At 48.0% G+C, this 13,489-nt stretch overlaps 1 protein-coding gene across 4 annotated transcripts; it reads left to right on the top strand.

Annotated features, from left to right (window-relative positions):
* Positions 1–4,204: 4,204 nt before the first annotated feature.
* Positions 4,205–13,383, top strand: PLPBP (pyridoxal phosphate binding protein). Of its 4 annotated transcripts, none has more exons than XM_020894803.2 (8): positions 4,227–4,379; positions 7,131–7,238; positions 7,329–7,364; positions 7,850–7,925; positions 8,539–8,673; positions 10,600–10,742; positions 11,178–11,276; positions 12,027–13,383. In XM_020894803.2, the coding sequence occupies exons 1-8, from the start codon at positions 4,281–4,283 to the stop codon at positions 12,156–12,158; spliced, it is 828 nt and encodes a 275-aa protein (XP_020750462.2). In that variant the 5' UTR covers positions 4,227–4,280; the 3' UTR covers positions 12,159–13,383. The 4 variants fall into 4 exon arrangements, with proteins under 4 accessions (XP_070315997.1, XP_070315998.1, XP_020750462.2 ...); XM_020894804.2 differs by lacking the exon at positions 4,227–4,379 and adding an exon at positions 4,501–4,750; XM_070459896.1 differs by lacking the exon at positions 11,178–11,276 and having other exon boundaries at positions 4,205–4,379.
* The last annotated feature ends 106 nt before the right edge of the window (positions 13,384–13,489 follow it).

Below are 13,489 nucleotides of genomic sequence, written 5' to 3'. Positions count from 1 at the left end.
ATCTGCCTCCTCGGGGAATTCAAACAAATTTGGGAAAGTCTCTCCAGGTTCTCAAATCTCACGTGTTGGTTGAGATGCTGAGTTTCATTTGGCAACGCAGCAGGTTACCTGCCCCCTCCCAGTTGGAAAGATACTGGGGGAACAGGGAGCCGGTGAAACATCTGGGGCTTCCCCTCTCACGGTCTAGACACTGAGTGGGGCTCAGCTGAGAGATACCAAGAAATCCCCACCCAGTGGAAAGGTACTGGATAGGAGGTTGGCTGGAAGATGCCAGGGGAATTACCCACCCAGTGGAAAAGTACTGGGTGTGTGTATGGGGGAGGGGGTTGCTTGACTGAAAAAAAAATCGAATACCCAGGGCTCAGCTGAAAGATGTCAAGGTCACTCTGTTGTAGGGGACTGAGTGGTCTTGGCTGAGTGGTGAGCTGAGAGGCTGATCTGACACTTTACCTCAATTCGACTGCCTTTATAGAATCTGTCGGCATAAAAATTAGAATGTACAAGAGCTTTGCTGCAAAGAAAAGGAACAAGGCTCCTCTCGGCTGGTTGCACTTTTCTCGGGGGACAGAGAAATTTACGGGGGTGGTGGAGGCCTAGTCCTCATATCGTGCAGTGGTCTCATAAGGAAACCCACTCACTAATTAAACTACTTGCTGGTCCAGGGTGACCCATAAGAACTGACCATTCAGCCATCTGAGCAGCAACGGCGGTCTTAGATTGCTGGAGGCAGAATTCGAGACACGTAAGACAGGCAGAAACGACTCTGGGGTGACTCCTGGGGGAGTTAAGTTCACAAGAAGCACACGGGCCCACTACACAATTTCACTAGTGACTTTTATCCCTGATCGACTTAAAGTGGGAAACAGGATCTCTCAAAAACAGAAACGAGGGTCATCAGAAAACCAACCTCTGACTAACACTCCAACCAGATTCACATACAATACCTATGGTGCACATACTTGCAAGTACCTAGTTAACTGGGGAAATTATACCTAAAAGAGAGCTCAACCTAAAATGGCTAAATTGGGGCTCTTTTGATATTTCAAAATTGATACTTTTGTGCACACAATTAGAAAAGACTGGCCCTGCTTACTTTGATTGATATCTGCAGCTGCTGCTGCTGCTGCTAAGTCACATCAGTCGTGTCCGACTCTGTGCGACCCCATAGACGGCAGCCCACCAGGCTCCCCGGTCCCGGGGATTCTCCAGGCAAGAACACTGGAGTGGGTTGCCATTTCCTTCTCCAATTCATGAAAGTGAAAAGTGAAAGTGAATTCGCTCAGTCGTGTCCGACTCTTGGCGACCCCATGGACTGCAGCCCACCAGGTTCCTCCACCCATGGGATTTTCCAGGCAAGAGTACTGGAGTGGGTTGCCATTGCCTTCTCCATTGATTGATATATAGAAGTTGCTAAAAGAGGAAATGATAGAGTAACATTTTTGAAGGAAACCAACTTCCCCTATAGCTCAGCAGTAAAGGATCAGCCTGCAATGCAGGAGATCCAGGAGTCATGGTTTCGATCCCCGCATCAAGAAGATCCCCTGGAGGAGGTTATCGACAAACAAAGATGTACAACTTGAGAGTTGCAAGTTTATTTGGGGCAAAATGAGGACTGCAGCCCCAGAGGCAGCATCTCAGATAGCTCTGAGAGATTGCTCCAAAGCGGAAGTGGGGGAAAGTCAATATATAAGGTTTTGGTGAAGGGGGAGTTTAATACCATGAAGCACTCATTTTACAAAACTTTTTTTTTAGTTTTAGTTTTTGTTGTTGTTTTTTTTTTTTTAGTCAGGAGGATCTGATGTCACCATGAAGGAATTCAGTGCTTCTCTAGATATGAGAAGATGAAAGGATTGAGATCATAAAATCGGTTACTACAAACAGCCAACTATCTAAAGCCCTGTTTCACCAGATTCCCTGGAGCACAGAGTGCCTCACTCCACCCTGAACTCCCTCCAGGGTTGTTGAACATCAACAGCTATAGCAGCATTGGGTTCAATCTCCGTAGAGGCAGAGGGCAAATGCCTTTGTTGTTCACTCGTTGGCAATGCTCTTGGCAAGTGCCAATTTGTAGTTAACAAGGGCATGGCAACCCACTCCAGTATTCTTGCCTGGAGAATTCCATGGACAAGAGGAGCCTAGTGGGCTACAGTCCATGGGGTCACAAAGAGTCAGACATGACTGAAAGCGACTGAGCACGCACAAACCACAAGAAATTGCTGGAAACTATATCAGAACTAAAAAGGGCTGCTAGCACTGACTCTGCCAGGTCATAGGTCTAGTGAGACTGGAAAGTCCCGTTTGGCATTTATGCCATTTGACTTTTGATTTCTGGGCATCACTTTACCATCTTTTGGCAACACTCTTGCCACTTGGCTTTTGATTTCTGGGCATCTCTTTGCCTTCTGTTTTATTTAGAGTGTGACTCCTGGCAGGTGAGGTTCTGGTTTGGTTTCGTTTGAGCGTGCAAACATCTGGTACAAACTTCTCAAGCTAATGTGGGAAGCACTTCCTTTAAGGTTCCACACTCCGCCTGGGAACCAAAGTTATGGTTTTTCCAGTAGTCATGTGTGGATGTGAGAGTTGGGCCATAAAGAAAGCTGAGTGCCAAAGAATTGATGCTTTTGAACTGTGGTGTTGGAGAAGACTTTTGAGAATCCCTTGGACTTCAAGGAGATTCAACCAGTACTGACTATTCATTGGAAGGACTGACGATGAAGCTAAAACTCCAATACTTTGGCCACCTGATGAGAAGAACTGACTCATTGGAAAAGACCCTGATGCTAAGAAAGATTGAAGGCAGGAGGAGAAGGGGATAACAGAGGATGAGATGGTTGGATGGCATCACCGACTCGATGGACAGGAATTTGAACAAGCTCCAGGAGTTAGTGATGGACAGGGAAGCCTAGTGTGCTGCAGTCCATAGGGTGGCAAAGAGTTGAATACTTAACGACTTACACTGAACAACAACAACAATGAGCTGTTAGACAAACTCTATTAAGAATAATTATGCTTTGGGAATGTCTGTCTAATACAGTCACTCCAGATTAGGGTAACTTGACTTTCTAAGGGTTGTGACTGTCAACTAAAAAATATGCACAACTTTAGAGCTACAAGTTGAGCTTTATCTGGGGCAAGATGAGGACTGCAGCCTGGCAGGCAGTACCTCCGATAGCCCTGAGAGACTCCTCCCAGGAGGCAGTGGGGGAAGCTCAATATATAAGATTTTGCCGAAGGTGGAGTTCAATACAATTAAGCACTCATTTTACAAAAGCTATTCAGCCAGCATCTGTTGTCATCAGGAAGGGATTTATTGCCTTTCTAGATATGATGAGATGCAAGCAGCTGTTGACCATCAGCACCCCCTGAGGGAGTTCAGGGTGGAGTGAGGTTCTCTGAGCTCCAAATCTGATGGCACAGGTCTTTAGATAGGTGGATATTTTCAGGAACAGATTTTATGATCCTGATTCTTGCATCTCCATCTCCTCTTATCTAGAAAAGCACAAAATCCCTTCATGGTGGCATCAGATCCTCCTGACTAGGGGGAAAAACTCTTATAAAATAAGCAACTGATTGCACTGAATTTCTCCTGCACCAAAATCTTATATATTGACCTTCCCCCACTGCCTCTTTGGAGCAGTCCCTCAGCTATCTCAGCTGCTGCCTCCTGGGCACCTCACCTTGCCCAAATAAACTTGAAACTCTCAAGTTGTACATCTTTAGAGGACAAATGTATTTTTCGTGTGCGTATTCGAAAAATTTAAATTACATATGTGGAACAAAAATAAAATAAATTACATATGTGGCTTACAATGGGCAGCACTGAGTTAAAGGATGACCCGAGGAAAACAACCATGCCTGTTAAACCCTGCCAAGTTCTTTAGTAACAGTTTTCTCTCTCTCAATGGTTCCTCCCCAGAATCAGCTGAGATAAAAGTCACGTCTCCTTTCTAGAGGAATAAGACCTCGATAGAACGCCAGGTTCTCTGCACCCCTTGGGTTCCGCGGCAACAGCGGGGTCTGCGAGGGCGGCGGGAACCGGAAGGACGGCAGCGGCACCCAAGAGCCTCGCAGGGCTTCCGCGGCGACCTTCCCAAGATGGCGCCGCCGAGGGGCGGGGCTGTCCGCCACACCACCTCCGTCCCACCCCGCACTGGCGATTGGCTAAGACAACTCGGTGCTTAGTGGTGATTGGGCCTCACGGAGACCCGCGCTGGGCGGGACCGGAAGGGGTCTCTGCCCTGGGGTGCTCGGGCCCGGGGCTCCACGTTGGTCCCCGGGGGATGTGGAAAGCTGGCAGCATGTCGGCGGAGCTGGGGATCGGACTCGCTCTGCGAACAGTGAACGAGCGCGTGCAGCAGGCGGTGGCGCGGCGGCCGCGGGTGAGGAAGGGGACCAAGCGGGGACGGTGGGCGGCCGCGCCGAGGAAGGGGGACACCTGCGTGGGAACGGGTCGTCACGGTGACGCAGAGGGGTCGCCTGGAGGGGCGGGACCTGCCCGCTGCCTTAGCATTGGCGTAAGCTGCAGAGACCCCGCAAAAGGCTAGCGAAGGCGAAGGGGGTTCCCCAACTCCTGTCAGGTTTTCTGCAGGTTAGCGATCCCGGGAAAATGACCAGTCTCTAGGCAGCGCGACCATTGTCCATCCCGCTTCGTGGTGGGGTCAGCAGCCTTGGCGGAAGGGAGAGAGGCCAGGCCTGTACCCAGAGACTGCAGGAGAAGACGCCCACTACAGGAGCACCCAAAGGAGGCCAGGTCTGCCGGGGATCACGTGTGTGGCCGCGTCTCAGTCAGTAGATTGCTCGTAAAGTAATGTCAAGTGCCCCCGCCAGCGAAGGAGAGGGTGAATTGACCCGACTTGAGAAGCACCCAGAGCTGTTCTTGCACGTTTGAGACAGCAGGGAACTGACATCCAATCCCAAGCAGTTTATGGGGAGTTTTTTTCCTCCCTTATTTATATTTAGTCTTCTCTTGGAATTTATTTAGACTAAAGGTCAGTACCTTCCTCCCTCAGTGCAAGTTTTAAGTTGAATGGTGTGGAGTGAGCCAGACTTGAGTGGGAAGGTCATCGTTCTTTGTTCAAGCATTTATGGTGTCAGCTCAGAGTGCTGGCCCGGAGACAGAAGACCTGTATTAGCATCACCTTTGCTTGGCTGTTAAGTAGATGTTACCTTGAAAGAAAGTGAAGTCGCTCAGTCGTGTCTGTCTCTTTGCGGCCCCACGGACTGTAGCCAGCCGGGCCCCTCTGTCCATGGGTATTCTCCAGGCAAGAATACTGGAGTGGGTAGCCATTTCCTTCTCTAGGGGATCTTCCCGACCCAGGAATCGAACCCGGGTCTCCCGCATTGCAGGCAGACGCTACCGTTTGAGCCAGGTGAAGTACTGACTATTTGGGTGGTAAATTTCCTCATCTGTGCAGGCATGGAAAGCTCAAAACTTGCTTCAGGCATTAATGTTTTATGATTCGCCAAGAAAAAAAACTAGAGATCCCCCTAAAAAATATCAAACTAGGGGTTTCTCTCAGCTTAACTCTCAGGCAGATGGGCCACCTATTCCACTTTTCTTTTTTTCTAGAAACTCAATTCATCAGCATAGTTAATCCTCGGAGTTATGATGTGGTCTCATGAGACATTGGCAGTGCAACCCTCAGAAGACGGGGGGAAACTCTTGGCGCTTTGATTTAGCTTTTTGTGGCCTTGAGAAGCCTGTGATTCTGTAAAACTTCCAGAGGTTGATGGGGTACCTGAAAACTGAACCATATGATGATAGGCGAATCTCTTCTCTGTGTGGATTTGGTTGCTGCAGAATCCAGGGAAGCCCTCTCTTTATGTCATGGCCATGAGATCGGGAGTCAGATGAGCCTAATCCTGAGTCCAGAGCCTTCTGTGTCCCTGCCTCAGTTCTGCCACTGGTGATGGTTTAATCACTAAGTCATGTCCAACTCTTGCGACCTCGTGGACTGTAGCCCCCGACGCTCCTCTGTCCATGGGATTTTCCAAGCAAGAATACTAGAGTGGGTTGCCATTTCCTTCTCCAGGGGATCTTCCCAACCCAGAAATCAAACCCAGGTCTCCTTCATTGTAGGTGGATTCTTTACCGACTGAGCTATGAGGGAAGCCTCAGTTTTGCCACTGGTTCTTTTTTTTTTTTTTTTTTTTCAGTATTTTATTTATTTGACTGCTCCCATCTTAGTTGCACCACCCAGGATCTTCCTTGTGGCACACCCCCTTTCTCTCTAGTTGTGAGAACTAGAACTCTCTAGTTGTGGGCTTAATTGCCCTAAGGCATGTGGGATCTTAGTTCCCTGATCAGAGATGGAACCTCCATTGGAAGGCGGATTCTTAACCCCTGGATTGCCAGGGAAGCCCCTCTGCCACTGGTTCTGCCACATAAATTGCAGAGTTACCCTAAGGCTGCTTCTGAGAGGCAATATTGTAGGCAGTATTGATAATTACACCAGGATCCTGATGAGTTTCCAAAACTGTTGACCTTGGGATTTTACGAGCCAGAAGTGGCCTCCCTTATAGTTAGAGAGCGATACCTCCTCCTAACTAAGTGATTCTTAAACCTTGCCATGCAAGAGACTCAGCTGAAGAGTTTGTTTTAAAGGGGATTCTTAGACTGCAGCCTGAGATTTGGACCCAGTGGGTTGGGAGGGGACCCAGATGATACTGATAATATTGGTCAAAGACCACAGTCTTAGGAAGTAAAGCTTTTACTTACCTGCCCAGCTCTCCTGAGAAAGAAAGGTGTTCTGCTAGATTTTTGTTAAATTTAGTTTTTACATGTATTGATTTTTTGGCCATCCAGTGCAGCATGTGAGATCTAAGTTCCCCAACCAGGGATCAAACCCACGCCCCCTGAAAGCACAGAGTCTTAACCCCTGGACCACCAGGGTAGTCCCTTCTGCTCTGCTAGATATTAAGGTGGCTAACATATTAGATTTAGATGCCATGCATACAAAAGACAATTCATCAACATTATTTGATATTGATAGCTGTGCTGTATTGGAAAAGTGGATGTTATCAAATGCCAACTAAAGATCTCTGCTGATCCATCCTCCAGGATGCCCTGGAAGAGTTATCGGGATAATAAGTCCAAACATTGACTCATCTGGCTCTTTTCCTCTTGGCAGGATCTCCCAGCCATCCAACCCCGGCTAGTAGCGGTCAGCAAAACCAAACCTGCAGACATGGTGATAGAGGCCTACAGTCATGGGCAGCGCACTTTCGGGGAGAACTATGTATGTGAGGGCCCTTTTCCTGCCCGTAAGCTGCCCTCGGAAGAATCAGGTGTGCCAGGCTTCTGACTTACTCTGTTTTTCACCCTGTAGGTTCAGGAACTGCTTGAAAAAGCATCAAATCCTCAAGTAAGTGGAATCTGAATTCTTCATATCTAAATCTTAACGATTCAGTTGGAAATTAGACCCATCTTGGTAGTTGAGTTTCAGAACAGGAGGTCAGGCTGATGGTAGAAACGCCTGCGTTCGCCGTGAGTCCCAAATATTTCTCATCTAGATTTTCTCTCTTTCTTAAGACCATCGTTTTCTCCTTTGCGGCTTTTTGAAAATGATGATTTTAGAAGCTTGCTGTAACCTTGGATCCTTTTGAGATTTGAAAGCTTTAACCAGTTTCTTCTCAATGGGCAGTATCTGAAAGAAGGGGAGAGTTGACAGGAACAAGGAAGAGAAACAGAAGGCTTCAGTTTTTCTCTAAGTGTCTTTAAGGGCCTGCCTGAAGATGCAATAGTGGTTTATCGCTTAGACTGGAAAGGTGAGAGGGAACGTGTGAAGTGTGTGAGCTGGCGAGCCCTCCACAGACTCTGAATTAAATGCGACCACCTCTTTCTCTTTAGATTCTGTCTTCATGTCCTGAGATCAAATGGCACTTCATTGGCCATCTACAGAAACAAAATGTCAACAAATTGATGGGTAAGATAAAACTCTAAATATGAAGACCCAGTTTTTTCCATCATTTTATCATCTACAGTCCCTTCTGTGGAAGAGGGAATATTTTAGATTATCCCTAAGTCAGCATTTGTGCTTTGGGGCTTCTTTTGGGAAAGAAATCTTAGTTCTTGATTAAAGGGAAGAAAAACATCATGATAAGAACAAAATGAGCTCACAGTTGGCTGGGTATGATAGTTGGAAACCTACCCTACCACACATGTATTTCTTTGGCAGTCTTTGAAATAAACTAGAAGGAATTGAAGCCCATAAAATTTTTTGGCTAAAAAAAAATTTTTTTCTTTAAATAAATTTTTTTGGCTAGCAAAGGAGACTTTTGTCCTTTTCCTTTTTTTTTTTGTTTGTTTGAGGTTCACTTTATTGTGTAATGAACATAATTTTCTTTGTATCTATTTATTTTTGGCTGTGCTGGGCCTTTGTTGCTGCAGGCAGGAGCCACTTTTCTTTTGCACGAGCTTCTCACTGCAGTGGCGTCTCTTGGAGTGGAGCATGGGCTTCAGTAGTTGCGGCTCTTAGGCTCTCGAGTACAGGCTCAGGAGCTGTGGCTGCTATAACCTCACCTCCCTCTCGTTTACAGCTGTCCCCAACCTCTCCATGTTGGAGACGGTCGATTCTGTGAAGCTGGCCGACAAAGTGAACAGCGCGTGGCAGAAAAAAGGTTCCCCTGAAAGGTTAAAGGTTATGGTCCAGATAAACACCAGCGGAGAGGAGAGTAAGTGAACAGATGGGGATGGCAGACGTTTTCCCCTTAGAATATGGTGGGGCGCAGGACGGATGGCAGGCCTGAACAGCCGAAGCAGTGGGTCACAGAAGGAGCTCGCGGGGCCATTAAGTAAGTAGGGTCTCCGTGGCACAAGGACCTCCAAGCCAGTCCACGTGTAATTCTTTACTACGTTCTTAGTTTCTGAAGAGGCCAGCAAGGAGACTCAAGAAGGGGCTTGTGTGACTTTGATCCTGAAAATTCCCAGAGATCACCCTCCCTCCCGAAAGAGATTGCAAATGTACATGTGTAATGCTTCTTGTGCCCGACTCTTTGCGACCCCATGGATTGCAGCCCACCAGACTCCTCTGTCCATGGGATTTCCCAGGCAAGAATACTGGAGTGGGTTGCCATTTCCTTCTCCTGTAATGCTTCTTACACCTTCAAAAATCATGTTTCCATTATTGGGAGAAAATCTAACAAAACTCACTGTGGGCACCAGTCAGGGAATATCTTGACGAGGCTTGGGTTAGCAGTGTAGCACAGAAATCAGAGCCTGGGCCTGAAACCAGGCAGACCTGCGGTTTGAGCTCCACCACACTCCAGCGCTGGAACCTTGAGCGACGTACCTGACCTTTCTACCCTTCATCCTTACCTGCCAGCTGTAGCAGAGCAGTAGTTCCAAGGGTGCTGCGAGGCTTGAATGTGGAGATGGAGGTAAAGCTGTTGGTGTAGGACCCCGTGCATCTTGCTTGTTAGCCGTTTGCTAAGAATACGTGTTTACAGACCAGTCGTTTGCTTTTAGAGCTTAGGCTGAAGGAACAGCCTGGGGCCTGGAGTCAGGCTGCCGGGATCCACGTCCCAGTTCCATACGCCCTTGCCCTGTGACCTTGAAAAAGGCTCTTAGCCTCCCAGAGCTTCAGTCTCCTCTTGTTTTAGAATGGAGAAAGTGAGAGCAGTTACTCCACAGAGCTACTGTATTAAATAAAAAACTGTAGGGACTTGGCATGTGCGCCTGGTACAGAAGCATTCACTAAATTTTAACAATTAGCCTTATATGTACATGCACCTAGATTATACATTATCCTGATAAGTAAACCCAAAACGGATTTCAGATCTAGTCCATTACAGCATTTCTTGAACAATGGCCATCATTTGCCCTAATTAAAGATTGGAGTGTTACTAGCAGCTCCCTTTGTTAAATGAGGGAGGGACAGAATCTGTCCTCATACCTGCATAACAAGTAATGTTTTGCCACGGATTCCTTCTCTGGTTTTTAATGAGCAAGATCAGGTAAATTTCACAAAGTTCTAGTCAAAGCTATATGATATATACTTCATTTTTATTTGATTTTATAATTCCACTAACAAATTAATGAAACTGTAGAAGTACCAGATTTGGAAAAATAATTCTGTGGTTAATCTGGCATTTGGGCAATGTGAGTCTTCTTGGTGTTTTTTTTTTTCTTTTTAAACGTTTTGGCTCCACCGCACACCCAACACGCAGGATCTTAGTTCCCTGACCGGGGATATCAAACCCGATGGCTTCCCCCCCCGACCCTCACACTGGAAGCACATAATCTTAACCACTGAACCGCCAGGAAAGTTCCAGATAATTTTTTTTTTTTTAGATTAATTTTTCTTCCTTCTATTTTAAGAAAAGCAGTGGGTTTTTTTTCCCCTTTTCCTTCTATTCTAGCTGTCCTCACATGCTGAGGCAGAATAAAGAGAGTCCAGTTTATAGCTCTTCCCTTGAGACACTCAGGACCGGGTCAGAAGGGGAGCAACACACACAGACAGCTCAGTGTAGTCACCATTTCAGTCTCGAGGACAAGTTCTCCCAAGAAGTCCTCTTGCCTGAGAGTCGCCTCCTCTGTCCTAGGGAAGGGTGTTCCTCTGGCTTTCTAGAACCTCTCAGTCTTCTGTCTCTTTTGTGAAGGCAAACACGGCCTGCCCCCTGCAGAGACGGCGGCCCTGGTGGAACACATCAACGCCAAGTGCCCCAGCCTGGAGTTCGTGGGGCTGATGACCATCGGGAGCTTTGGGCACGATCTTAGTCAAGGACCGAACCCGGACTTCCAGGTACCCGGGGCCCGGGGTGGGGGCGCTGCTCACGTGCAGTGAGGGTATAGGGCTGGCTGCTGCCGTCAGCTCCACAGACTTTCCGGATGTCTCTTGTCGTGTTACTTGATCACCCGCTTCTTAAACTCTCCTCACACGGAAAACGGGAACAGGTCTCCCGAACCCCCACAGACCCTTCTCCACTCGGCCTGAACCTGCCTGACACATGGTCTTCAGAGAAGAGGAGCTCCGGCTTCCTCTCCGACGGGTGACAGTTTTCTTGAAAGTAGGAGAGTTCGCTGCAGACCCTTTTAGTGACTCATGGTGGTGCTGACAGGCCTCGAAGCCACAGGGAATAAAGAAGTAGTCTCTGTCAGAGGTGTTGGGGCTCAGCCCCGTTCAGCCATCCTCGGAGAAGGCAGGGGTAAAATGGCGTCGCGCTTGTCTCTCCGTCAGGTGTTACTGTCCCTCCGGGAGGAGCTCTGCAGGAAGCTAGGCGTCCCTCCCGACCAGGTGGAGCTGAGCATGGGCATGTCCGTGGACTTCCCGCACGCGGTGAGTGTCTCGGGCGCCTCCAGGACGGGTCCAAAGGCAACGCCTCGCCGTCGCATCGAGACACCACGCAGCAGCGTCTCACCTACGCTGACGTCCCCAGCCCCTTCTTTTTTTTTTGAAATGAAGTGTATAGAAATTACAGCTTGACACCTCATTTAAAAAAAAAAAAAGAATTCAGTTTAATTCCCAAAATGGAATCGAAAGGGAAATCAAACTGCAGCGTTTTAAAAAGGCGTTTCCCTGTGTTCATGGTTGGGCGTGGTCACATGACACCGAGTCCTGACGAAGTGTCTGATGTCTGATCGTACGCATAGATCCCCCCAGGATGCAGCAGCTCTGAGCGCAGACTGATAGGTGTGCTGTGTCAGCGACTCACATGCACGGTCTTCCAGAGCGGAGGCTCACTTGATCAAGTTCCAAGAACCGCACTGTAAAACCTTCCTCTGGATTTACAGTAGTGACACGAGTGGAAGATAGAGTATGTTAACATGATGCCAAAATGCTTGGTGTTTCTACGTAAGATGGAATTCGCTCCTGTGCTCGCTCACTCACAGGGAGGCTTGCTCACCTCTGCAACCCCAGCATGTGAGAAGGGCGTGCGGTCTGCAGGATGGCTCTCTGTCATGAACACCCCTTTGGGTGGATCACTGCCCCACGGTCCTTCAGCTGCATTGTCATATGAGACACAGCTTCAGCATCTGCTGCATCATTATTATTGTTTTAAACTCAGCCCTTCCTTCTTCCCCACAGATTGAAGTGGGATCTACAAACGTCCGCATCGGAAGCACCATTTTTGGAGAGCGAGATTACTCCAAGAAAGCGGCCCCAGACAAGCCCGCAGCAGAGCTGAAGGCCCCGGAGGAAGTGGCCCAGGCACACTGACCCGAAGCCGGATCCAGGAAGACTCACTGTGCGCTCACCTGGGCCTCCACCTTCCACAGGCCCCGAGTCACCGCATCTCCACGCCCTCCTGGGGACCTGACGAGAGCATGCCCAGGGCAATGTGTGTGGATGGGAAGCGTCTTATGTAGTGTCTGACGCAGGAAGCTCACTGCAAGCAGTGGCTTTGGACTGGATTTGAGGAATGCAGACGTTTCTGCAGATCAGATGCCTAGGCCAGGGCCAGGAGTTGAGTTCAGGCTTGAACTTTGCCCAGGAATGCGTTTCCCAGGTGTTGCCTGTAATCGCCACAATTAGAGGGATTCATCCACTTGGATAGAAAATCCCTGTTGCCAACTCCATACAAACCCCACAGAGCAGTCACCTCTGCCACGCCAGAACAGCATGGTCTCTGTCCACCCCCACCCCCGTTTCCATCCCACCCAGTTAACACCAGTCTCCACTCCAGATGGCAACTTTGGGTAACTTCAGGACCCAGCTCGAGTTAATCCCCCACGCCCATATTGTGGCCGATGAGAGTTGTGTCATCCATCAACCACCCTGTGACCTGAAAATTACAGGGCGACTACCATGAGTGGGCCTCGGGCCTTCCTACCATCCCCTCCAGAAACAGGACTTTGAGTTTTCCCTGAGGCCCTGTGGTGATGAGAGTCGAATGATACAATTTTTCCGCCACCAGGGTCCTTGCTGTGATGATTTCATATCAAACACCAGTGGATCTCCAGTAGCTCCCCAGAAATTAAAGATTTCCCCCAAAGCCAGTTCAGGCTCACAGTTTCAACACGACTTGGCTTTGAGGGTCCTATTCCTGGGAGTACTTTTTAGGTGCATTTATAGCTTCCCCTCCCAACCATATTTATAAGACAGGATTTTGCAACTCTAGATTGTTAATAGAGTAGCTAGCTCTTCAAAACCCAGAAAGCACAATTCTCAGGCAGTTACAACAGACAGCTATAGTCTGGGTCATCCTTTGTTTTCTAGGTGGGTTTTTTTAATTTATTCAAACCCCAGTCTTTTAATTGTATGAAAACAACTCCCATGATGCTGCTGCCAAATGCAATTTTGTAAAACTTAAACCATTACGATTCCTATACTGTTTGAATCAAAGCTCTAGTGTGATAATTCAGCATCTATTAAATAAAAATGTGAGTTTGAAGTACAACTTATGTGCTAATTACAAAGCAATTAAAAGATTTATTTTCTACGATCTGGTGTAGTGAGTAAGTCTAACAGGAGGGGGCATTGGACCAAACTGGAAGCCACCACACCCATCCTGGCATTGCACAGCTTACAAGAAGGGCACACCTTAGGCC

This window comes from Odocoileus virginianus, chromosome 32, assembly GCF_023699985.2.
Source record: "Odocoileus virginianus isolate 20LAN1187 ecotype Illinois chromosome 32, Ovbor_1.2, whole genome shotgun sequence".
Lineage (NCBI taxonomy): Eukaryota > Metazoa > Chordata > Mammalia > Artiodactyla > Cervidae > Odocoileus > Odocoileus virginianus.
This window is presented reverse-complemented; position numbering and strand designations above follow the sequence as displayed.

Excerpts from the sequence above, each read along its gene's own strand:
- PLPBP (XM_020894803.2), top strand. The coding sequence starts at position 4,281 with ATGTGGAAAGCTGGCAGCATGTCGGCGGAGCTGGGGATCGGACTCGCT. Across the intron at positions 7,239-7,328 it reads GCACTTTCGGGGAGAACTAT|GTTCAGGAACTGCTTGAAAA; the intron begins GTATGTGAGGGC and ends TTCACCCTGTAG. Across the intron at positions 8,674-10,599 it reads AAACACCAGCGGAGAGGAGA|GCAAACACGGCCTGCCCCCT; the intron begins GTAAGTGAACAG and ends TCTTTTGTGAAG.